The following is a 24188-nucleotide window of genomic DNA, read 5'->3' on the forward strand; positions in this document are numbered from 1 at the left end:
CTGTTTTTACAATAAAACTATATACAAAAAGTAACAAAATAAAAAAATTCTTGCAAGTCCACAAGTACTGCAGTGAGATTTTTATAAGATCTAGATTTCCTTAATCCCAGTCTTTTTAGTTAAATATAATGTAAAATTTTACTATGGCTGTAACAAATTTATTTTAGTCTACAAATATAATTCTGATTTTTAAAGAGATGATTAAAATGTAGTATTGCTTCATTTCTGGTGCTTGAATGCCCAAATTAAATCTGAGTCCATTTGGCACAGTAGCTTTGGGCTGAGTTTTTTTTTTTTTTATGTCTTTGACAGAATTTATGTATATCACAATGACTTCTGAAGTCAAAATAGCATATACCTTGCTGTATAAACAACACAGCATTTTGAAAAGTTGAAAATTAAAATGGTTATTATTACAGTGGCCATTTATTCATAAATATGTTTTTGTCAAACTATGATTTTCAATCCAGCTTCTCTCCACAGTGAAATTGATACATAGGAGAACTGGGGTATGGTAGTGCACATCTGCCATCCCCAAAAATGAAAGCAGTAGGGTAAGGAGTTCACAGGCATCCTTGTGTACAGAGTTCAAGGCCAGCATGGGCTACATGAGACTATCCCAAAGAAAGGAAGGGAACAGGGAGCGAAAGGGGAGAGAGGGAAAGAGATTGCTTAAGATTGTACAACATTTTGTTATTATTCAATCTAAGTCTATATTAAAGGATAATTTACTAAAAGGCTTAGCAACGTATATAATATATATTATACTGTTACATTACAGTATAATATAGAAATATGAATATTTTCCAAGTAGAAAAAGACTCTTTCAATTGTCCATAAATAATAATTGTACTACAGCATTATGTCTATTCTGTGTTTGTTTGTGTCATGTCTCTCTGTATGTCCTGTGTGTATACATGTGGTGGTATATATGCATGTAAAAATGAGTCTCTGTATGTGTGTGTACATGTCTCTGTCTGCGTGTATAAGTGTATGAGTGTATGTGTCTCTGTGTATATGTCTGTGTGCCAGTGTGTGTTTCTGTTTGTATGAATATGTGTGCATATATGTGTGTGTCAGTTTGTGTGTGTCTATGTGTGTTTCTGTTTACATGTATGTGTCTATATGTGTTTGTGTATATTTGTTTTTGTCTCTGTATATGTATGTTATATGTGTTTATGTGTGCTGTGTATGTATGTTTGCATGTGTGTGTTTGTATATGTATTGTGAATGTGTGTGTTTAATGTCTGTGTATGTTTATGTTTTGTATCTATATGTGTATGTCACTGTACGTTTATGTATGTACATATATGTATAATGTATATGTCAGTGTATATGTACATATGTGTCTGTATATGTTTGTGTGCTATGCATATGTCTCTGTGTGTGAACATTTGCATGTGGGTGTGTATCTGTGTGTATGGTGACTACCCTATATTTCATACTGAATTTAGTAACAATGACAGTGATAACAAATGAACTGGTCACTTCTCCACTGAATTAATTAATTAAAGCATACCAGGAAGCCCTTCATGATTTCTCCCCCTATCTTAAATTACATCTTCTCATTTTCCAAGCATTACTTTTATTTATTTTCCAGATTTGTTTGGGAGTTTTACAGCTGTGTAAGCATGTTTGAGCAAGTGCATGAAATCTGCTATGTGCTCTTAATACTTGAAAGCAAGTTTTGATATATCATAGGCAATTTATAGATTTAATGTTTCTGTGTAGACTGAGAACATTTAATACCTGCTTTGGTTTACTTAGGCATTCTGCTTATGAAGAAATTGAATTCTGTAATTCCTGTTAGAACATTAATAGGTTCAGGTTAGAACCAGCCGTCTAGGATGTTTACAGTTTTGTCTTTCTTTGATGGGTGATTTTCTCACATAGTACGGTTGTAATAGAACCAACTGAATCATATGGTAGATATATGATATATTTGAGCCAAGTCTATAGCAATTTAATATAAATTTTAACTTAATTAGTACATGTATCAGAATATAACAAGCTTACTATTAATATTAATCTGAACATCAAAGGATGTGAGGTTCTTGAATGGTGAAAAGATATCTAAACCTAATGTTTCTTTTTATTAATAATAAATCCTGTTTTATTAATTAATTAATTAATTAGCATCCCAGGTACTAACCCTGCCACCCCCACTAAAAACTTCCCCCATCCTCACTCCCCTTCTCTGTGAGGGTGGAGCCCTCCTCTGGATATCCCCTATCCTGGCCATCAAGTATCTACCAGATTAGGCGCATCCTCTTGGACTGAGGCCAGACAAGGCTTCCCTGTTGGAGAACTGATACTACAGTCAGGCTACAGCTTTAGAGAGAGCCTCCATTCCAGTTATTGGGGGCCCACATGGAGACTGAGTTACGCCTCTGCTGCATATGTGCCAAGGTCCTCATTACAGTCTGGGTTTGTTCCTTGGTTAGTGGCTCAGTTTCTGAGAGTTCCCAGTGGCCCAGGTTAGTTGACTCTGTTGGTCACCCTGTTGAGTTGCCATCCTCTTCAGGGCCTTCAGTCCTTTCCCCAACTCTTCCATAAGAGTCCCAGACCTGACCTCCATCCAGTGTTTGACTGTGGGTATCTGCATCTGTTTCAGTCTGCTGATAGATAAACCCTCTCCTGGCTGCAAGCATAACATATCATTATATCATTAATATATATATATATTATATATTAATATATATATATATATATATAACATATCATATGTCATTAATAATCTTTCTAATATTTTATATGTCAGATTTTTTTGCTTGTGAATATGTGTGGTATCAATAGTATGTATTAGCATGTTTATATGCGTGTGGGTACACATATGCCTTTTTTTTTTTGATGATTTTCTACCTTGTGTATTGAGGCCATATTTCTCGCTTGAACATAGAGCTCATCTCAACTTAACTTGTGTAGCTAGCCAGCTTGACCCCGGGTATCAGACTCCCAGAATCTGGGGTTAGAGGTTGCCTATAAGACCTACATAGCATTTACCTTGGTGCTGGGGCCCAAACTCAGGTCTTCATACTTGTGCTCAAAATTTTGCCCACTCAGGCATCTTCTTAGCCCTCTAATGTCCTTCTACTAGGGTGAAACTAAAAACAAAACAAAACAAAAAACAGAAGAGCCCACACTTTTGTTGATTCAATTGTATGCTTTCTGACTTTAGTCCAGTGCCCAAACTTGGCATCTCCAGAAAAGAGGCAGATCCTTGCATGCCTGTTCTGCACAGTTAAAAAGTCTATGTCTCTCCTTGGATAGTTATTGTGCTCCTTCTCACCAGTAACAGCAGTATATGATATTAACAAAAACAGGATTCCCAGCTGTGATTAAACTAGAGTCACTCACTTCTAATTACATGTATGTATATACTTAGCTATCAGTGTTGATAGGTTGAAGAGAACTTAACTAGTGTGTGTGTGAAACCTTACATCTGATCCTGTAGCACCACAAAACAAAAAACAAAACTAGATAAAATAATTTCAGACTTAACAATTCTTCACAATGTGAAATACTAGGATTAAAGAAACAGAAAGTGAAACATGATGATCTGGAAGGTTGAAAATATGTGGAAATAAATTTTGTTGATTAAGGCAAAGAAAAAATAATAAGAGTAGACAAATTAGTGATAAACTCCAATTGCTCAAGATTTATAAAGTAGAAGTAAATGCACTAAAGTAAATAATTTTCCAACAAACTAAAATTCTCTCTTCATGGATTTTTAATTTCTGACCATGCTCAATCCAGGCAACTGCTTGTTGTCTCAGTGCTTTTTTACTAGGCGTATTTCTATCCTGACTGTTTTACAGAGTGATGTCCTGATGGAGCTCAGCGCTATGTAGTACATGGTATTGTGCCATTGGAGGTTTAAGAATACTGTGCAAATGAGTTTGACATGTTTTCATTACCAGTCAGCTGATTTTCAGACTTAATATGGGTCACATGAGTAGACTGAGGTGCAAAAACAGAAGCTAAACAAAAGTGGCCATTACCTAAAGTGTGTGTCTGTGTGTGATGTTTACATGTCATGAAACTAGAAAAGGTGCCAGTAGAGGGAAGTAAGAGATAATAATGGAGGGAGAAAATGAGAGGGAAATAGAACATGTGTCATGAAAGCAGAAGCTGGGGCCATTTGGGGGAAAGGAGAGGGGACAGATTGACATGGGTGAGGGACAATCAGGACTGACATTTCCAACTTAGATATTCTTGTATACAGAAGGAGTTTTAAAATAATTATGTGAATATTTCAATATATATGCCCTTAATGTTCATATTTTGTATTAGGTATGTATTTATCTACTATTGTTATATATTTTATATACAGGATAAGGGGAGGTTAGAACAGAGTATAAAGACACACATAAAATACTATGATGATAGGGCCTAGAGAGATGGCTCAGTGGTTAAGATCACTGGCTCTTTTTCCAGTGGGCCCATGGTAATTTCCCAAATGGTGTCTCACAACTGTCTGTTACTCTACTTCCAGGGAATCTGCTAGGTCTTCTGATCTCTGAGGGCACTGCATGGATGTGGTGCAGAGACATCCATGCAGGCGAGATACCCATACATATAAATAAATACTAAATAACTCTAAGAACAACATGTCAAAGTGTATTATAGAGAGATGGTCTTTCAGTAGTTCAAGTGTGTAGTAGTCCACTGCAGAAACTCAGTATCCATCATGGAACAGCTGAAAGGCAGGGTCAGGAACTGAGAGCTCTGACATGGTGTCCTGTAATTCCAGCCAGTTTCTGTCCTGTCCTCTGAAGCTCCATGTATGTGTTCAAGACCCTCCCAGGGTTCCCCTTGACTCAGTCCCGATGCCTGGGGTACATGTGTTTTTTGAAACTATCTTGTTCTTGTGCTTCATAACAAACACTGAGGTGTAGTGCAGTATAAGTTTTATAACAGTGGAATGCTGAAATGTCTGTGGACCTTGTGTGTTACGGACCTGGAGGTAGTGTGCAGCATAACACGAACTTGGGGTGAAGCATATGTATATGAGATTCTGGCTTTTTTATTTATAAAAATTAAGAAATGTAAATTTTCCATCTAATAGATGGAAGCCAAGAAACAGGGTATTGATTGATGTGTGAATGCAAAGCTCTTGTTTTGTTATAAGTCCTCTTCTGTACTTTCAATGCATTAATTTTTTATGTTGTCTCTCAGTGTGTGGAGATGAGACTGGGATTTCCTTCCAGCTCACCCTAGGTAATAGTTTGAATTTGATATTCCTACAGGTGTGCAATATTATTTGGTACTTGTATTATATAAGGACTATTTTAGGGGCTCCATTGGTAAGAACACTGGCTACACTTCCAGAGGAGTCTGTCCTAGAACTTACATGGTGACTCAAAACTGTCTCTAACTCCAGTTCTGGAGTCCTAATATCTGTTCTGATTTTGCAGGCACCAGACAAGCATGTGGTACATATTCATACCTATAGACAAACACTCATAAAAAACAAGAACTTATTAATGTGTCAGGAACTAAGAACTTTGACAGTTAATGGGAATATCCATTGTATCATGCATTCAGAAAAATCCAGCAACATAACCTATATACACTGGAAAGTGCTCTACTTTTGGTGTACTCTTAGATAAAAAGATGCTTCTCTGACTTCTCACAAGTATCTCTCTTTTCCTAGAGCACAGTGTATAGTCACTGGGTCAGTTAGATAAGAACAGGAAAGAAGCCTTAGAACAGAGACTGGAAATAATATTAATGTATTAATGTATTAATATTGAAGGAACTTATTTCAGTCACAGTTCTGTCCCTTCCTAGCCATTCTGTTCTTTACATCTGCCTTGGTTTAATATGAAATGTTCCCTACATGATTACATGTTTGAGATCTTAACCTCAGCAGATGGTATTTTGTAGGAGGCTAGGGAATCTTTAGCAAGTAGAACTTTACTGGAGGAAGTGGATTTCTAGGGGCAGGTCTCAAGATTAATAGCCTGGACACATACACACAGGGCAGGATCCCATGCCTTTCCCCACCATGATGGACTGTATTTCTGCTTAAGCCTTGAGCCAGAATTACCCCTTCCCCTATATTGCTCCTTGTCAGGCATCTGCTCACAGCACTAAGTGCTCATGGGACATCCCTGGCCACTCTTGGGAGGGTAGTACACACAGGACAGCTCATGTCTAGTCATAGTTCACTGCTCTGTTGGCTTTATAATCATTGCTTATTCTTTTTTTCATGGTTTTATTAGCATATACTAATTATACATGGTAATGGGTTACATTATGACCTTTTCATGTACATATATGTGTGTATGGGTGCATATATGTGTGTGTGTGTGTGTGTGTGTGTGATGGATTTTGACTATATTCCTCTACATAAATGCCTTTTCCTGTTCAGTCCTTCTCAAATTCCTACTGATCATCTGCTTCCCATCTCATCCCCTTCTACTTTTATATCTTCTTCTTTTTCTTCTTTTTTTTTTTTTTTTTCATTGATCCAGTGAGTGTCATCAGGCTTACTTACAGGAACAAGGGTTAGAGGCTAGTTAAAGACACCGGGCTGGTCTGCTCCATGAAGACACCTTATCCGGAACCTTCCTAGAGCAGCTGGAAAGAACCCTCCCCCACAACCGTTCACCCCAGAACTACAACTGAGAGCCTGGGGCACTCTGGACCCATCACCCACCCAAATCCCGCCCCTCCTCAATGCCACTCCCCTTCTACTACTTGCTTGGTCCTTTTGGCTGGGAAAGACACCTAGTGGGTTGTCCTGTGAAGACACCATATCCTAAACCATCTTAGAGCAGTGGTGGAACCACAGCATTCAGAGCAGCTGAGGAGCCACTGCACTCAGAGCAGCTGAGGAACCACTGCACCCAGAGCAGCAGGATTTCAGGATCCCAGAGGAAGCCTGAGTCCCAGGAGTTCCTCCACCCAGGAGCTCAAGATCACAAGATCACAGAGACATCTGGACTCTAAGGAGTTCTGACACAAGGAAGATAACTGGAAAGACGGTCTCCAGTCAGACACAGTGAGTGCAGGTAGCACTGGAGTTAACCAAAGGGCGAAAGGCAAGCACAAGAATATAAGCAACAGAAACCAAAGTTACCTCACATTATCAGAACCCAGTTCTCCTACCATAGCAAGTCCTGGACACCCCATCACACCAGAAAAGCAGGATTAAGATTTAAAATCACTTCTCATGAGGATGATAGAGGACTTTAAGAAGGACATAAACAACTCCCTTGAAGAAATACAGGAGAACATGGGTAAACAGGTAGAAGCCGTTAAAGAGGAAACACAAAAATCCCTTAAAGAATTGCAAGAAAACACAACCGAACATGTGATAGAATTAAACAAAACCATCCAGGATCTAAAAATGGAAGTAGAAACAGTAAAGAAATCTCAAAGGGAGACTACCCTGAAGACAGAAAACCTAGGAAAGAAATCAGGAGTCACAGATGCAAGCGTATTCTTTTCAGATTATCAGTCTCCCAATCTCATTCATAGGAAGAGAAAGACACTGCATGGTGCTTGAGATTTTAAACACATATTGAGGGTGTATAACTAGCTCACCAGGAATTTCTGAGTCTTGCTGTGAGATGAAACACAACCCATTCCTAGCTAGGTTGCAGTGTTTTGACACCTGTAAACTTGTCAGCTCAGGATAAAATGTATGTTCTTAAATCTGGCTAGGTAAGATGTTTATGAACACAAGAATAGTCCTAGGATAGCCCAGAATAATAGATACCCTCTTCTCACTAGGGTCAAGAGAGAGGCAGCATGCCTCCTTAGGACCTATTTGTTCCTGGAGACTGAGTTCTACCTTTTCTGTCTCTGTCCTGTCCCACAGAAGAAATGTTGGGACAAGACCTATAGTCCAGGGGCCAGGCATGTTCAGCCTGCAGCCTATAATAGCTATGGTTATGTCCTTATAACCTATAATAGCTATGATTATGTCCTAACACAAAATCATATTTTAAAAAAAATATTATGGGTTGCACTAATTCATTCATTTTTAAATTTGTAGGTGGTAATGTCCTGTTGCAAATTTTAAATCTTGGATACGTCTTTAAGCAAGGGTCAGGAGCCAGTATCCAAAAGAAGTCATGTTACTCTCTGAACTAGTTGCTTACAGCACAGCTCTTCTGTGGAAAATGCTTCTACAGCTGACAGTTCACGTGGGAATGGGAAACTTGACTGATTTATAAATATTTGGCAATAGAAATTTTGTAAATTTCAAATTTTATATTTGCCTGTAATGAATGAGTTGTGAAACTGGAAGGTTTTTCTAATGTATTAGATTGTTTTAAATAGGAAGGTTATGTGGCTTATGTATGCCTTATGATGGGTCTAGTATTTCACATATGTTAATAATTTATTTTTGTGGTACTTGCGATTGAAACTAGGACCACTCACTCACCAAGAGTGTGATCTGCCACTGAGTTACACCTTCAGCAAAATTTTTCTCTGCTTAAAAAATTTATTTATTTATTTATTTATGTGTGTGTGTGTGTGTGTGTGTGCATCACATGTGTGTGTGTGTGGAGGGTGAAGGTCACCTTGTGAATGTCAGGTGGGTGTCAGGGATTGAAATCAAGTCACCAGGTGACATCCAGCTCCTTTACTCTCTAAGCTATATTGTAGGCTGGTACATTTTATGGAAAGGAGATGGCTGAAGACTGCATGATTTCAGGGTAATTCAGGGCTGATGTGTGTACTGTATGAACTTCACTGGCCAAGTGCAACGGGAAGAGCTCACAGTTTGCCTAAAGGTGAAGATGGGGATAAAAAATGAACTAATTAGTATTGACAGCATCTGTTCATTTTGAGGATTTAAGGTCTGTTTCTACAGTGACCACAGCTATTTGCAGTGATAATCAGACGAGTGATGGCAGCTAGTACTGTGTGCAGTGACTCTGCTTTGAGAATTAATAAAGAGAATAACTGCTGGAGACTCACCCAGTGAGTCCTCAGGAGACACTTCTGACATGAATTGAGGCATTCTTACAGTAATTAGGAATCTTCCTTTCAGTTGCTGAAAGAACTATAGAGATGAGATCATGTATGTATATCTTTTCCATAAGTGATTCTGATTGTAGTATAAAATGACTAGAATAGGAAAATGAGAAGGTTGTTTCTTCTCTGGATCCCTAATTAGCCATCTACCCAAGTACCATTTAACAACCAAGGTAAAAGTAGTTTGTGTGAAAATGCAGAAGAGAGCCTGAGAATTCCAGTGCTCAGGTCAGTGTGTGATGGCAATTGTCAACTGTCTGAGAATGTGTGACTATTGGCTAATGGTAGCTGACAAGGGAATAAAAATATGGCATAGCCAGGTCCTCATTTTATCACCCTTTAGCAATTCAGTACAGCATGAGCTGTAAATACGCTATAGCTGTGATGCATATGTGCGTATTATATTATACTACGCCATAGAACTGTAAATGTGATGGAGGATTGGCTGCTGGGTACATGTTAGGGTCACATCTTTGGTGAGAAGAATTTTGTGCATGATTAGGAGTAGAGGTGTTGTGAAAACCCTCACAGCCAACACTCAGGACACTCAGCATACGTGGTAACAATGCAGTATTCCTGAGACAAGACTCACAAGGCCATAGGAAAGTTCGTTCCATGCAGGCAGAGCTGTAACTATGAGGAAGGGGACATTTCACTGTGTGACTGAACTTAGAGAGCGTGTGTTAAACTAGAGTAGTGTCCACTGTGTAGAGCTTCACTCACCTACCTCACTCACTTCATCTCCTTTCTTGTTTGTTGCACACAGTTAGATGGCTGTCTTCCCATGAGAACAACCTTGCTAAATAAAAGAAAGGCGTTATGTCCCCACCCTCACCTCAGCGCCTCTTTATTGTGAAGTATGCTTCTAATAAGGTCTGTGAGCTGCGCAATGCCACGAGAGAATTTCAAGCTCTACTTTATGTTCATGAGAGCCCCCTTCTCAGAAAAGAGGAGAGAAGGAAGAGGTGGACTGGCAGCTGCAACATCTGCCCTAGAAACCTGCCCCAATTCCAGCAATGCAGGTTTCTGTGAATACTGGGAAAGGACCACCTCCCAGGAGGTGACACCAGTCTTGTCATAAGCCCAAATCATAGGCTGTCGCTTGACAGCGTAAACAGCTTCCATCAAAACCACATGAGACAGAAAATGAAACAGATGAACACATCAGAAAACAGTTAACAATTCCAGTACCTTCTGAGTTGGAAACAAGTTAAACACATAGAGGCTCACAAATGCATGCACACAGACATACACAGTAGCACACACATGCACATGTACACAAGTAAGAGCAGACAGACACAGGAGGTGATACAATCCATCCCCCACTCCCCTGCAGACACACATGCACAGACACATAGGCACAGACATGTGAGCATGCACAGGTACATACTTCATCTGTGTGACTTCCCAGCATTAGCAGAGTTTGGTTCTTAGCAGGAAATAAATCTACTGAATTTTTCCACAATGACATCATCTTTCCCCCATCAGGCCCACTTCCTGCCTTAACCACATTCAGACTCATTGGCAAGAGAATCGAGTGTTTCCATGATATCTGATAGCACTAATTTTAGCCATTGCCTTTATGGCAGAAGAATGTAGAATACAGTGTCAAGAAAAATAACTCTCCCCATATGGAAAATGAGAAATTAATTGTTTGAAAATGAGCTGTTTCTAAATGGAGAAATTCAAGGTATTTTGAACAAATCAATAGTGACTTTGCAAGCTATTTTGTAAAAAGAGGAACAGTGAGATTTTTATAACAACAGCCTTTTATAAGTCTGAAAATCAAGGAAGAGAGGTATTTCTTCATTTACAAGTATCTGAAAATTTCTAGGTAATTTAAAATGTTAGTGCTCATGCTATTTTTGTGTGTGTGGTCCAGGGGAACGGTTCTGTTACATCACGGAGCTGGCATGGTATTTTCAGATGAGGTAATTTACAGTGTGCAGAGCTTCCAGCTCTTCTGAGTTCTCTGGGGCTGGTGTGTGAATGATTTCTTTGTCTCAGTCAGCAGTTTATATATGCATTCTATATCATGCATGAAGTTGTCTGGGATGCATGTTGGGCTGGCATCATTTCACTGGTCATGTCTAATTTCACACAGCACAGCCTGCTTGTCTGTTAGATGTATTGCAATCATTGTTCCATATTAAAAGTACATAGTAGAATAATACATTGAAGGCAAATGGAGAAAATCAAGTAATCTGGCTCACTCAGAACTGAGAATAACGAATAAAATCCTCCAGGTGTGGAGGAAGAAAAGCCTCTGTCTGAGGCCGACCTCAGGAACCTCTCCCAGTGTGCTCTGTGGTGCCCAGTCTTGTGAGAGATGCTCAAGTTCTCCATCCAAATGAGAAGTCCTTAGAGCTTCCTGTTGTACTGCTGTGGACAGTGTGTGAAGCATTGACACTCTCCCAGGATGATGCTTTTAAATTCATGAAATAGAACGTAATGTTACAAACAACACAAGCCAAACCAATTTTATTTAAATAGATTCCAGGAGCAGAAACTATCTTTACAGTAACAACAAACAGAGTCAACAAAGCTTGCCTTTTAAAACCTTAACTTGAAATTAGTTGAAATAAAATTTAAAGTTTTAAAGGTGAGTAGGGAGTAGTAGTATTTTCAAGTAGTATTTTCTGCCACCTTTTATAATGCAAACAAACCCTATGTTTTCATCTAATAGGAAGACTCTTTTCTTCTTTTTACACTGGTAATGGGGGAATGGTAAACTTTAGTACTTAGTAAAATAAAGGCAGTTTTGCTCATCTCATAATCAGTGTCCTCCTAGTGCATGATGGTAGTATTTTCAGGATTTCAGTTGGTGGGAGGGGCTGTCAGGATTGTAAACTTCAGACAGAGATTTACAGAATAAATGAGAACAGTTTGAGCTTTAAAGGAGAAAAGATACATTTTTACATTTTACCTATACCATAAGTGAGTGTGCAAATACTTGTATATATATGAATGTGTGCATATATATATATACATATATATATATATATTAAATGTATATGTATGTATGGGAATGGGTATTTAAATATAAGTGTTTACATACATATATGTATATATGTGTAGAGGACATGTATGCTTGCATTTACACATGTAGGTATATATGTGTGTATATATATGTATACATTTATATACTTGTGACTATATATCTATGTGTATATATGTGTATGTGTGCATATATGCATATTATAAAGTATATATTTTTGTATATGCATGTTGAACATAGAAGTGTGCTTCTAGAATATGAAACTGGAGCATTCTACCCTGTTATGATATCATAGGGGAAAAGATCCCACATCTGATCTCATGTGACCTGTCATAGTCAAGCAGGAGTCTTGAAGATAAAGTGTAAAATCACAGCTACACAAGACTATGTGTATGAGATGTATACGAAACATAGATGTGCATCTTATTATGACTCAGTTCCTCTCAGTATATAATATGACTTCAAATTCATGAAAATATTCTGAAATCTAAGAAAATCTGAAAAGAGCCTTAAGCTTTCTGGGAAAGGATATTCTTCATGTGTGTGTTTATACTTATGCATATGTGTGTACACATACCTGTATCATTGTGTATTTGTGAGTATATGCAGGTGCATTAGTATGTGTAAACATGCATGCATAAGTGTGTGTACATATGTATGTGTGTTTGCACATATGTATATGCATATATGTTTATAGAGGTCATGTATAGTTTGTGCACATGCATAAGTGTGTGTACACATGCATGCATAAGTGTGTGTACGTATGTATGTGTGTTTGCACATATGTATATGCATATATGTTTGTAGAGGTCATGTATAGTTTGTGCACATGCATAAGTGTGTGCACACATGAGCATGAGTGTGCACGTGTGAGCACACATACATAAGTGTGTGTGCATGTACATTTGTGTGTATGAGTAACTTAGCAAATTGCAAGTGGGAAACAACTTGTATGTTGTTTAACATTCTCATGGTTGCCGTTTTGATACTGTCCAAAGGCTGGAGGTTGAAGCTCATTCTCTTCCCACTTAATATCTTGTAAAGTGATAAAACAGTGAAGTTTTCTTGACTGATTTTCTATCAGATGGTGATCTGACCATCATGTCCTTTAAAACTGAAGTCAGCCAATCACTTTTTTGATTAGAATTCTTCAGTGGAGTCATCATTGCTTAGAGATAAGACAAAATCTTTACTAACACTGGAGACCTTTAAACTTAGAACCTAACTGGGCTATAGTTCTCTAGGTATATAGTGAGTGACAAGAATAAAAAGGGCTGCCTTCCTGGATGCTGGGTGAGCACCTGCTTTCCAGGGTCACCACCTTCCTTAAAGCTCCTTGGAGCTAATCACCCCCATCTTTTATGTATTCTCCTTGGCTTCTGCAGGATGCTCAGGAGCTTGTGACCTTGACTGAGAATACAATTTCATAAATACTTGCTGGGTGTAAAGACCGTTTTGGTTCCTGGTCACTATTTCTAGTTGCATCATGCCTCATCCTTATTCCTGATAGGCATCTTGCTCAAGTCTGTCAGATACTTCACCTTCTGTAGTGTGTTGACCTCTTGGTCAGCTCTTGAAGGCCACTCAGCTCTGTAAGTGCTGATCCTCAGTAAAATGTCCCCTAGTGATGCTCCGTCATCCTTTTCTCAGCTAGGCACAGAACTGTAAAAACACCAGAAACTCAATCTTAACCCACCGTGGCTTGCACTTCTACTGTAATTCTTGGGATGCACTCTTCCTCTTCTTAATTTCTCAGCAAGAATGAATACTCTAGAAAGGAAGCTTGCTCATGTCTGTTCTCTCATTCCTCAGAGTTAAAGCTATCACAGAGCTGTGACTTAAAAAAGGTAGGTGGAGCCAAATTAGATTAAATGTCTCCTGAGTGTTTAAAATAACCAACCCCCTCAATGAACTAAATTTTTAAAGTTCAGAGGTAGACTTCCAATTTTTAAGAAGCTGATCTCTTGATCCATACTTAAGCAGTGAGTAGAACAGCAGGTTTTACAGATAGCACTTGGGTGAGGAGGGTATATGACATGTAAGGCAAGATGTATAACAATTGAAAGATCAGGGTGCAGTGTTGTATGCCTTTAGTTACAACAGTTGGGAGCTAGAGCTTGGCAGATCTCTGTGAGTTCAAGGCTAGCCTGCTCTACATAGTGAGTTCTAGAATAGCCAGAGCTACAGAATAAAGAGACCCTGTTTTAAAAAAATCAAATGAACAAAAATTGAAAGAATGTATTCACTGCTAAACTATATAAAATTGTTTTTCTTGTATTATTATTGCTGTGTGTGCAAGTGAGTGAGTGAGCATGTGTGTGTGTATGTAGCCTGCTGAGTGCAAAGAAAAAAAACAAAACAAACTAAAAAAAAAATCATGTTTTCTTGAAAGTTTCTCTTGCTTCTTAAGCCACTTAATAACATAAAACACATTATAGATGCCATTTTTCAGCTTTACTGGGGTATCACTGGCAAAATGTATGCATATTTGTGACTTTCAATATACAGAATGGATCTGTGTACACACTGAATTTTTAAATGAATATAATTAACATTAGCATCATATTCTTTACCTCAAGGAGAATGTGGCAGATTCTTTTCTCCATGATTTTCGAATGTGAAGCCTGTTATTAACCTGCCAGCCTATCAGCTCTGTTTCTTGTACTTTGTGTTCTTTTAGCCATGTCTCTTAGCCTCACTCTCCTCCTCCACAGCCACCAGGGTCTGTTTTCTCCTTTTTGTTTTTAATAGTTTGGCTATTATTGCAAATATTAGAGGTGATTTTAGTTTAAAGTAAAACTCTGTGGTAAGCTCATCAGAGTGGTGCATCTATTGCTACCTAGGAATCTTCATTAACAGATTTTCAACAGCACAAAGATCACCATAGAGTCCACTCTTCTGGTTATATATTCTACTCATGAATTTTGACATTAAATAATAACATATGTCCATCAACATGACATCATACAAAGTAGTCTTACTGACCTTAAAATCCTAAGATCCCTCCATGCCTACTGTTCCAAATTTTTTAAAAAATAAATTTTTCTTTGTTTATATGCATGTATATATGTAAGTGTATTTGTGGAACATCTGGACATCTGAATGTTTAGATAACTGGAGTTAGACAGTTGTGAGTGCCTGATGTCTTCATGGTTCATCAGCAAGTGTTAACCACTGAGCCATCTCTCCAGCCTCCCAGATCATTTTTCATTGTTTTACTAACTTTGCCTATTACAGATTGCTATGGAGTTGATCAAGTAGCATGTATCCTTTTAGCACTTCTAATTGGCATCTCTTACTTAGTGAAAGGCTTTACATTTCTCGCCATGGTTCTCCATGGCTTGAGAGCTTATTTCTGCTAACTGCTGATTAATATTTAGTTGTCTATCTATTTGGCCACTTAGTTTCTTACCTCAACTTCTGAAGCCATCTTGGTTGTTTCCTTATGAGTAGTTATGAATGATCTTTTGTAACTCCTGGGTAGGGTTTTCAGCAGACAGAGGATTTTAACTCATCAAAACACTTTTATTGCCTACGTATCTTTTAAGCTTAAAGTTTGAATCTAGATTTGATCTTCATTTCTTTTATTTTATAACAGAGATTGTTCCAAGTAACTAAAAATATCTATGTGTTATTTAACTCTAACTTTTAGTGTTTTACTAATTCTTTGGAAGTTTTATTAAACTATGATTTTACTTTTGATAATATTCATGCCAGCTTCTCCCCCTTGCTCCTCCCAGATCCACTCCCACCTCTCTACCCTCCAACTTTGTGACCTCTATTTTTTTATTTGAATAGCTCTTGGATTCTAGTTTGTGTTGTCCATATGCTTCTGGCTGTGGACATTACACTAGAGTGCAGTAAACCTACTAAGCAATTATTCTCACTATTTTAAAGAAGGAAAGCTATGGCAAGCAAACAAGCAAGCTATGCTTTCAGAAAGCTCTGTATTTTTTTCCTCATTGAGTTTTTTCATGGTATCACAATATGATGTCCACAACAGAATTTGCATAAAATGCCGGATCTGTATCACATCAAATTTGTCTTAGAGCGGAAGTGGAGGGGTTATTTAAATTTCTAGCTTGATGTTTTCAGTTGCATGTGTATTAAGTCAGTGTTGAAGTACAAGGTCCTGAAGGCTGCAATGACAAAAATGATTAATTTTTTTCTCTTCAAAATTTTGTATAATTTTATTTTAAAGAACATATTTTCATCCTTTTAGAAAACTGGTTTATTTTTAAGGTTTATTCATTATTTATGTTTATATGCCTGTGTGAGTTTATGTGCACCAAATGCTTGCAGTGCCCATGAAGGCCAGATGAGGTTGTTGGATTTCCTGGGACTGGAGTTACAGGTAGTTATGAGCTGTTTGATGTGGGTGTTAGGAACCAAACATTGGTCCTCTGCAAGAGCAGTAAGTATTCTTAATCATTGAGCCACCTCTCTAAATTTTACATATATTTTTTAATGTGTGTGTGTGTGTATGTGTGTGCGCATGCATGTGCCACTGCACATATGTGAAGGTCAAAGAACAACTTTCAGGAGTTGGTTCTCCTATCATGTGGTACTTGGGGATCATCACAATTAGTGGCCAGTGTCTTTACCCATAGAACCATCTTGCCGGCCCTTAATTTTATTCTTCCTAAAGTGACATGGTATTTGAATTTACGTACTTTGATACATTAAATCTCAGCAAAAAATTTTTACTGAGAGGGAGAGATTACTTTTCAATAAAGTATACAGGGAATCTGAGAGCAACAGGGATTCAAATGGAAATGTTATTTCCACTGTGGAAAAAGTGACTTTATTGCCTGCATATTTGAACTGCACACTCCACGTACCTTTTGGAAAAGAAACAATATTACTTCTTGGCCAGTACCACATCATCTTCTGCGTTATATCTGAAATGTCTACTGGATGTAATTAAGAATAGGCATCTGTCTTGAGCTTTTATGAAGAAAAATCTTATTTGAACTGCCAGAAATAAAACTGTAGTTAACAACGTAAAGGGAATGAAAGATGGCATGTTCTCAGTCCTCTTCACTTACTTTACTTTTTCAATAACTGGAGTAGGTGACAGATAATATCTAATTATTTTATAAATTATTTAGGGCTTTTCTTTGTTTCTCAGGTTCCCTAATGATCATACAGAGGCTAATTTTTTTATGAATTAATGCCTAGGCCTCAAACTAGGATTGATCCCCAACTAACTTGTAACTCAGTCAACCTGTTTATTTTGTTTTATGTCTGCCACATGGCTGGTTACCTCTCCTCAACCTCATGTGTTTGACTTCCTCTGAATCTTGATGGTGAAAACTCCCACCTGAATATTTCCGAGTTCCCCCTCTCTCTGGTTGATGCCCCACCTTTTAATTCTGCCTCAGCTTATTGGCCATCAGATTTTTATTGACACAGTGCACAAGAGATTATCCATACATTTCTTTATTTTAGACTCAATTGGCTAAATCTGGGGAATACCAAATGCCAAAATATACATGATTTAAGACAAATAAGAACTATCATGGAATAGCTGAAGCTCATGCATGTGAAACTGAGTGGTTTAGTTTGACCTCTGTATGAGCTCAACCTCTAAGGACATGCTGTCCTCTTAGTCATCTAACTCAGGGTGTTGTGCTTTGTCATTTAAGTTGAGAGGTCCATATATGAGCATGAATCATGTGCGTCCACTGTGGTAGACACTACAGACTCTGTGTTGCTCCTTCTTAATGCTACCATGTATCAGTAGTGAAGTAAGAATCTCCTGTGCATGACCACTGTGGGCATCACAGAGATAGTGTTTTGTTGGACAGTGGACAAGACCCTGTCTCCAGGGGCAGGTTATACAAACAATGTGCATGAAGTAGTCACTACTACCCATTTGAAACTGAAGCAACCCAACACTGTAACAATTCCATTTTTATGTCAAGCATTCATCCTTCATGTAAAATCTTTGATGTGTACTATCAAGTGTGTTTATTATACATGGAGAATAGTCCGTCTGAAGAGGGTTAGGGGACATGGAGATATGACCTCTCCTTTCATGAAAAGTAGATAAGTAGTCATATTTTATGAAACATCAGATAAAGGCTCTGCTTTCTCATATAATGTGCTATTTAATATATAATAACCATTATCCACATGTGCCTATTAGAATTTAAGTTGATCAAATTTTTAAAATGAATTGATTTTCTAGACCCACTTACCACATTTTGAAACTAGATTTTATCTGACATCAAAAGTGACTCAAAATCCTACTTCATTACCCAACCCCTTCTTGAAAGGTAATTTCTGCCTAATTTGATGCATATTCTTCTTGATGTACTTATAATTTTTTATTTTATAAATATGAGCAGTAACATTTTATATGAAATTTAACATTATATATAGTCCATCTATGCATACTTACACACATCATAGAATAAAATTATAATACACACATGTAAATTACTATCTACCTAAGAGTATGTTCTGAGAACATTTATGGTTCAGTATATGTATGTTTTGTTCCTTTTAGATGATCATATAAAACTACATTGTATTTACATTCTCTGTTACTTCACCAGGTTTCTCTGACATATTCTTGTTTCTATTTTTCCTACTTAGTCACTGTTGAACAGTGTATATTCTTAGAACTAAATTGCTGGATTTAAAGACATGAATGTTTTAAAATACAAATTGGTGCCTATAAATAGTTTAGAAAGGAGACATTATACCATGATTTGCATGATTTTTTTGAGACTCATATATGGAAGCATATTTTTGAAAACCATTGCTGATACCTGAACTAGACCAGTTAACCAGATATGTCTATATAGCAAAAACCAGCTAATGCTGCTAAGGTTGTTGGGGAGGATTATACATCATTGGCAGTAAATGTAGAATAGTCCTATGGAAATCAGTATAAAAATTCCTCACAAAGCTAAAATAGAACCACTGCAAAGCCTGCTAGAATAATCCCGGGTATGTGATGGCAGGAATCAACCTGTATAGCATAGAGATGACCATATACTTTCTCTTATTCTACTGTCATTCAGAGTCACAAAGGAGGGATTGAGTCTAGATGCCCCTCCAGAGCATAAAGGAATGATTATGGAAAGCGTGGCAGATGCTGCACAGTGAAGAATCAGACATAGGGAAGAGTGGTTTATGTCATTGGCAGAGAAGTGGGTAGAATTCGAGATCACCATATTAAGCAAATAAGCTGGGCCCAGAAGCATGTGTGACATCCAGAATGTAAAGAAGATGTGAGAGCAGAGGCTGACTCAGAGAAAGGAACAGGGAGATGCCTAATGTGAATGTGGTCAAGGGATATGTGCATGCATAAAGATGTCACACTGCAACTCAATATTTTTTACAATTAACTTACACTAATAAAAAGCAAAAAGAGTGGTTGGTTACCATGTAGACAGGCCCATATATAAATTAGGGGTGTGTGTGGTGCACTCATGTGCATGTGTGTGTATGTGCCTGTGTGCCTGTGTGTGTATGTGTGTGTAATTTAATATAACTATAGTACCTAAAACATACATACTTGAGTATTCATGTAAAAATGTCAGTGGTGTTTATTTCTTGTCAACTTTACTCTTCAGTGGAAAGATGTGCCTCTCAGGTAGCAGGCCCTTCCAGGACATTGCAGCAGAGTTTTCTTATTCTACAACAACAGAACCTCTTATTGTGAAGAACTATGTAAACTTCACCAGCTCAGTCAGATCACCATTTTGTGGTGTTATAATGCCCCATAAGTGAACTCAGCAACCCATAACATCTTGCTTTTTCTGTGAGTAGAGGACATGCCTATATCTGAATCCAAATGAACAAATAGTCTCCCTTGATCTTTTGGCTTTTTTCAGCAAGGTCTTACACAGCTCAGTTCTACCAAATACTTGACTCAGCCTTAATGTCACATGAGTTCCTTAGCTTTGTGTAGTGCTTGGGAATTGGTTCTGCTCTGTTAAAGGAAAAGCCTGTAGCACTTGCTGTGGTGCTAAGCAGAAGTTCCTGGCTAAGATTCCATGGAAAATGTTAGTAGGATTGTCTTCTAGGTTCACATGTACCTGTATCATAAGCATTTTCTCTTATGTGTCCAAAGTGAAGTCACATAGAATGTAAGTACTGTTAAAGGTAAAAACATCAAGTTTAGATATGAATTATTACCATATGGTCAAGCTACATCATATGTCTAAATGAAGGGAGCCTGGAAGGATTACCATAGATTGTTATCTTTAAGGACCTTTAGGATGTCATCTTGGACCCAGTGTGGAGAGCGATCTCTTCTGCTGCCTTTTTGCTTCAGCTTGTGCACACTCTCTGTATTTTGTGAACTTGATGGTGTGGTGTATCCGCTTGCATTATAGGACACATTCATCTCCTTTGTAATACTAATATAAAAAAATACATTTTACCTATTTTTGAAGAAGACTGATATGTTATTGGGATGAAAGAAAAAGCCAAAGTAATCACAGAAGAAAAGAAAATTCACTCTGCGTTAGGGAAAGGGCTCGTGTACATTTACAAGTGGGTGTTCTTGAGATGAGGATGTGTGTCAGCCACATAAACGTTCAGTCTCCTGTGTTTTTATAACATTACATTCTTTTGTTCTTCACACACATATTTGTCAACGTGAGATAAGTTTCAAAGCATTTTGTTGAAAGCATAAGTGCATTTTTAATGTGCATATAAAATGACTTGCCTAGCATCCCTCCAGACTGAAATCTCTTTATTTTCTAGACCTTACCACTGAAGAAGATTCCTTGCAAAGCCAGTGCACCCTCGGGCTCCTTTTTTGCCCGAGACAACACAGCCAATTTCCTATCCTGGTGCCGAGATTTGGGAGTTGATGAAACGTGTCTTTTTGAATCTGAAGGCCTGGGTATGTACTTCTTTCAAGACTTTAGCTGTCGGGTATCATCACGGCCTTTTCTTCCAGTATATCTATGCACCCATAGTTTATGTGTGCTGTTATTTTTCAGATTATTTTAAAGAAGTCAAGGTAAATTCAAATCTGGCAGTTGTAATCAGGTCAAGGTATACTTCTGGTCACCTGGTTCATAAAATACAGGGATAGAAGTGGCAGAGCATTTTGCAACCAGAACACAGTGCTACCAATGCAAATTGAATGGAGAATTGGAGTTTACCACTAGGCTCTAATCTGTACTTGGAAGGTAATTTATGCTCCACCAAGAGAGGACAAGGTGTTGCCACCTCAGTGAAGAGTGAAAATTTTAGTTCTGTCTGTTGAGACTGAAGTTTGCTGGTTTATGTATTTAACTGGTTTTGGATCAGGTATGCATAAGGGATATTAAAGTAACAAAGAAGACAGACACCTCAGTGAAAATACCTTCCGAGATTGCTGTTTCCTGAGGTTTTGTCTTCTGATTGAATTTTGGCAACTGCATTTCCAGACCACACAGTGAGAGGCTTAATTGCTTGGAAGGAAACACATGATATATTGAACTAGCGAGTGGTTCCATACTGTCTGACACTCTGGGATTAAATGTCCAATCTTACTGCAGAAGTCCCTCTGCAATGTAATTCTAACTGCAGAAGTCTCCCTGTAATGTAATTCTAACATGGAGAATATTGGAACTAAATTGGCTCCAGCACAGTATAACAAAGTGAAGAATGGGGACATCTAATGGGAAAAGGAAAAGCTTTGGCCTTTTTGTCTAAGGTTCTAAAAATCAATTTACCAAATCATATAATACCAAATATTACCATCAAAATAAGCCAAGCATCCTTCAGGGGAATAAGTATGTAAACTACCTTCCAAATAGTTAATAGAGTCTTTGTCCCTAAGCTTTGGATAATAGTATTTCTCTGCTAAACCTAGCAAACTCACAGTGATGGTGAGAACTTGACATTTCATATGCTAAGGCTATTTGTATCTGTTCCAAGGTGAGGGAATGAGACATGAAAATGATGGTCACTAAGTGTCTGCAAAATTTCTCAGCAGAGAAGAGAAGGTGTTCTAAGTTTAAGAGAGGGATGGATGAGAATAATTACACAGTAATTTGGCACATACAGAAGTGTGCTCCCTGAAGGGTTATTGAACAAGTGGGCTTTGATTGATTGTTCTTGGTGACAGGTGTGTACATCCGTTGAAGCTACTGCCCCTTCAGCTCAATGGCAACTTTACAAGTAGGTTTTAATTTGTAGGTATTTAGAATTATAAAATGAAGATTATAGGAAGTAAACGGAGAAGAATGGTTTGAAAACACACACTGTCTTTACAGCTACGATCAGTCAAGTGTCAGTTGTGAAGAAGGCACCCTGTGTCTCACCTGTGGATGGAGACAGTTAACCTCATGCTTTAAATTAGGAACTGACAAGGAACGGCTGCATAGGCAAAGTGCTTTAGCGTTTGCATTAATTTATGAGGTTGTTGATTGTACAGACTTCCAGTAAACATGCATTTTTTTAGTTATAATAAAAAAACCAAATGGGTTACAAAAGCTCTGAATATCTCAATGGCCTTGGCTTGGTTTTCTCTGAGTCTGTGAGTCATTTGTTGCCTGGACAAATAGGACTTTCAGTAGAATTTAGCAGAAGTTAGTGTGGTACCAGATTCCTCCCTGGAAATATCACTGCAATTCACATTTGTGCTTTCTTCATGCTCTGAAACACTCAACTCAATTTAAGTCATAAATAATACATTTTATGCTGAAACTGTAGACCTTAAAGCAATTTATCTAGTGACCTTGCTGTGCAACTGTATAGTTATGTAAAGAAAAAATTAGATATCCTGTATCTCCCTATTTATAATAGGAGGTTGTATTATGAAAAGAAAGTTTATGATAATTTATATATAAAAATTTACTACATAGTCTGTTCCTTAAATATTTGGTTTTTATTAGCTTTTGTATCTTATCTTGTAAATTTAAATTAAAAGGTGCTTAAACGTCCAAGCAGATTCACGACATCTAAAATTTCAAGCCTTTTAAAATTTAAAAACTATTTTTAAGATCATTACCCAACTAAGTCTGATAATCAGGCTTTCTGTTTTGCTGCTCAATTAAAACTATATTTGAAATTTCTGGGGCTCAGAGTGTGTAGAAGGAGATGTATTATAGGCCCCGGGGATCCTGTAAAAAAGGGTCAATATTATAGCATTGATTTAGGATTAGTTGGAGAAGGGAAACAGCTGGGCCCGTGGATATTAATGACAATAAAGAGGAAGGACAAAGAGAAATCTCATTTCCCAGAGGAGCCCTTTCTCCCTGGGTGTTTGTACTATGGGCTGTGTTGAGGAGGCAGCAGAGCCAAGCTGCTGGCCTTGGCCTCGGCCTTTTCCACAACAATAGTGCTGTGTGCTCTGCTTGATGTCTTTCACGCTTCACCTTTGAAAGGGAATTTAGGGCAAGGTTTTTCTTTTTCTTTCTTTCTTTTTTTTTTTTTTCTACTTCAAGATTTCATTTCAGTGGTTCTCAGTGAAAAACATCCTTTGTGTCCTAGTGTTTTGAACAGACAGTAGAGTAAAAAGATGCCTGATGGAAGGGGGACTGTGTCTGAGAGAGTGATAAACTAGATCCCAGTGCTGCCCATATGAAGAGGCTTCTGTTCCTGATGCTCAGAGGGCACACAGAAAGCCGCCTTCTCTCTGAGGCAGCCAGTAGCTGCCCTGTGCAACAGCCCTGTCCCTGCAGCTATTTCTCAGAAGTTCTCCACTGCTCACAGCTGACTCAATCTGTTCTCTTTCCAAAACAGTAAATGTCAAGAAAATCCCCAAGTTTGAGTGTTGGGGGCATATCGAGTGAAACGGGGAGTGTGGCAGCTGCCAGCTCCAGGTGTCTCTCATGTTTGTTGCATTTCTGATTCTTGGAAGAGAATATTGTACAGCACATAGTACAAACAGAATGTGATCTGCAGGTCATCCTATTATTGTTGTTGTTGTTATTATTATTATCATTATTTATTATTATTTTAAACAGAGCCTCAAAGAGCCGCAAGGGACTCAAGCTGGCTTTGAACTTGCTTTGTAGCTGAGCATGACCTTGGGCTCTGGATCCTTTTGTCTTAGCCTCCAAAATACTGGGTTTATATATATGAGACACCATCCTTGGCCTACTTTTACTCTGAGAGTCTGAGAGAGAATTTTCTCCTGTAAATGTTAGTTTTTAGGCAGTAATGATATAACAGTACTCAAACGTGGTTTCAGAAATGAGCAAAGGAAAACAGGGACAAAGGTCCTGAGTAC

At 37.9% G+C, this 24188-nt stretch overlaps 1 protein-coding gene across 3 annotated transcripts in view; it reads left to right on the forward strand.

The window, feature by feature from the left end:
• Gas2 (growth arrest specific 2) overlaps positions 1-24188 on the forward strand; it is a 132535-nt gene that overhangs the window by 43063 nt on the left and 65284 nt on the right. For all 3 annotated transcript variants that reach the window (XM_076935049.1, XM_034509182.2, XM_076935053.1), the window contains one exon: positions 20723-20864. In XM_076935049.1, the coding sequence (XP_076791164.1) occupies positions 20723-20864 (142 nt within the window). The remainder of the gene's footprint in view (positions 1-20722; positions 20865-24188) is intronic.

The sequence above is a fragment of the Arvicanthis niloticus genome, chromosome 1, assembly GCF_011762505.2.
Source record: "Arvicanthis niloticus isolate mArvNil1 chromosome 1, mArvNil1.pat.X, whole genome shotgun sequence".
Lineage (NCBI taxonomy): Eukaryota > Metazoa > Chordata > Mammalia > Rodentia > Muridae > Arvicanthis > Arvicanthis niloticus.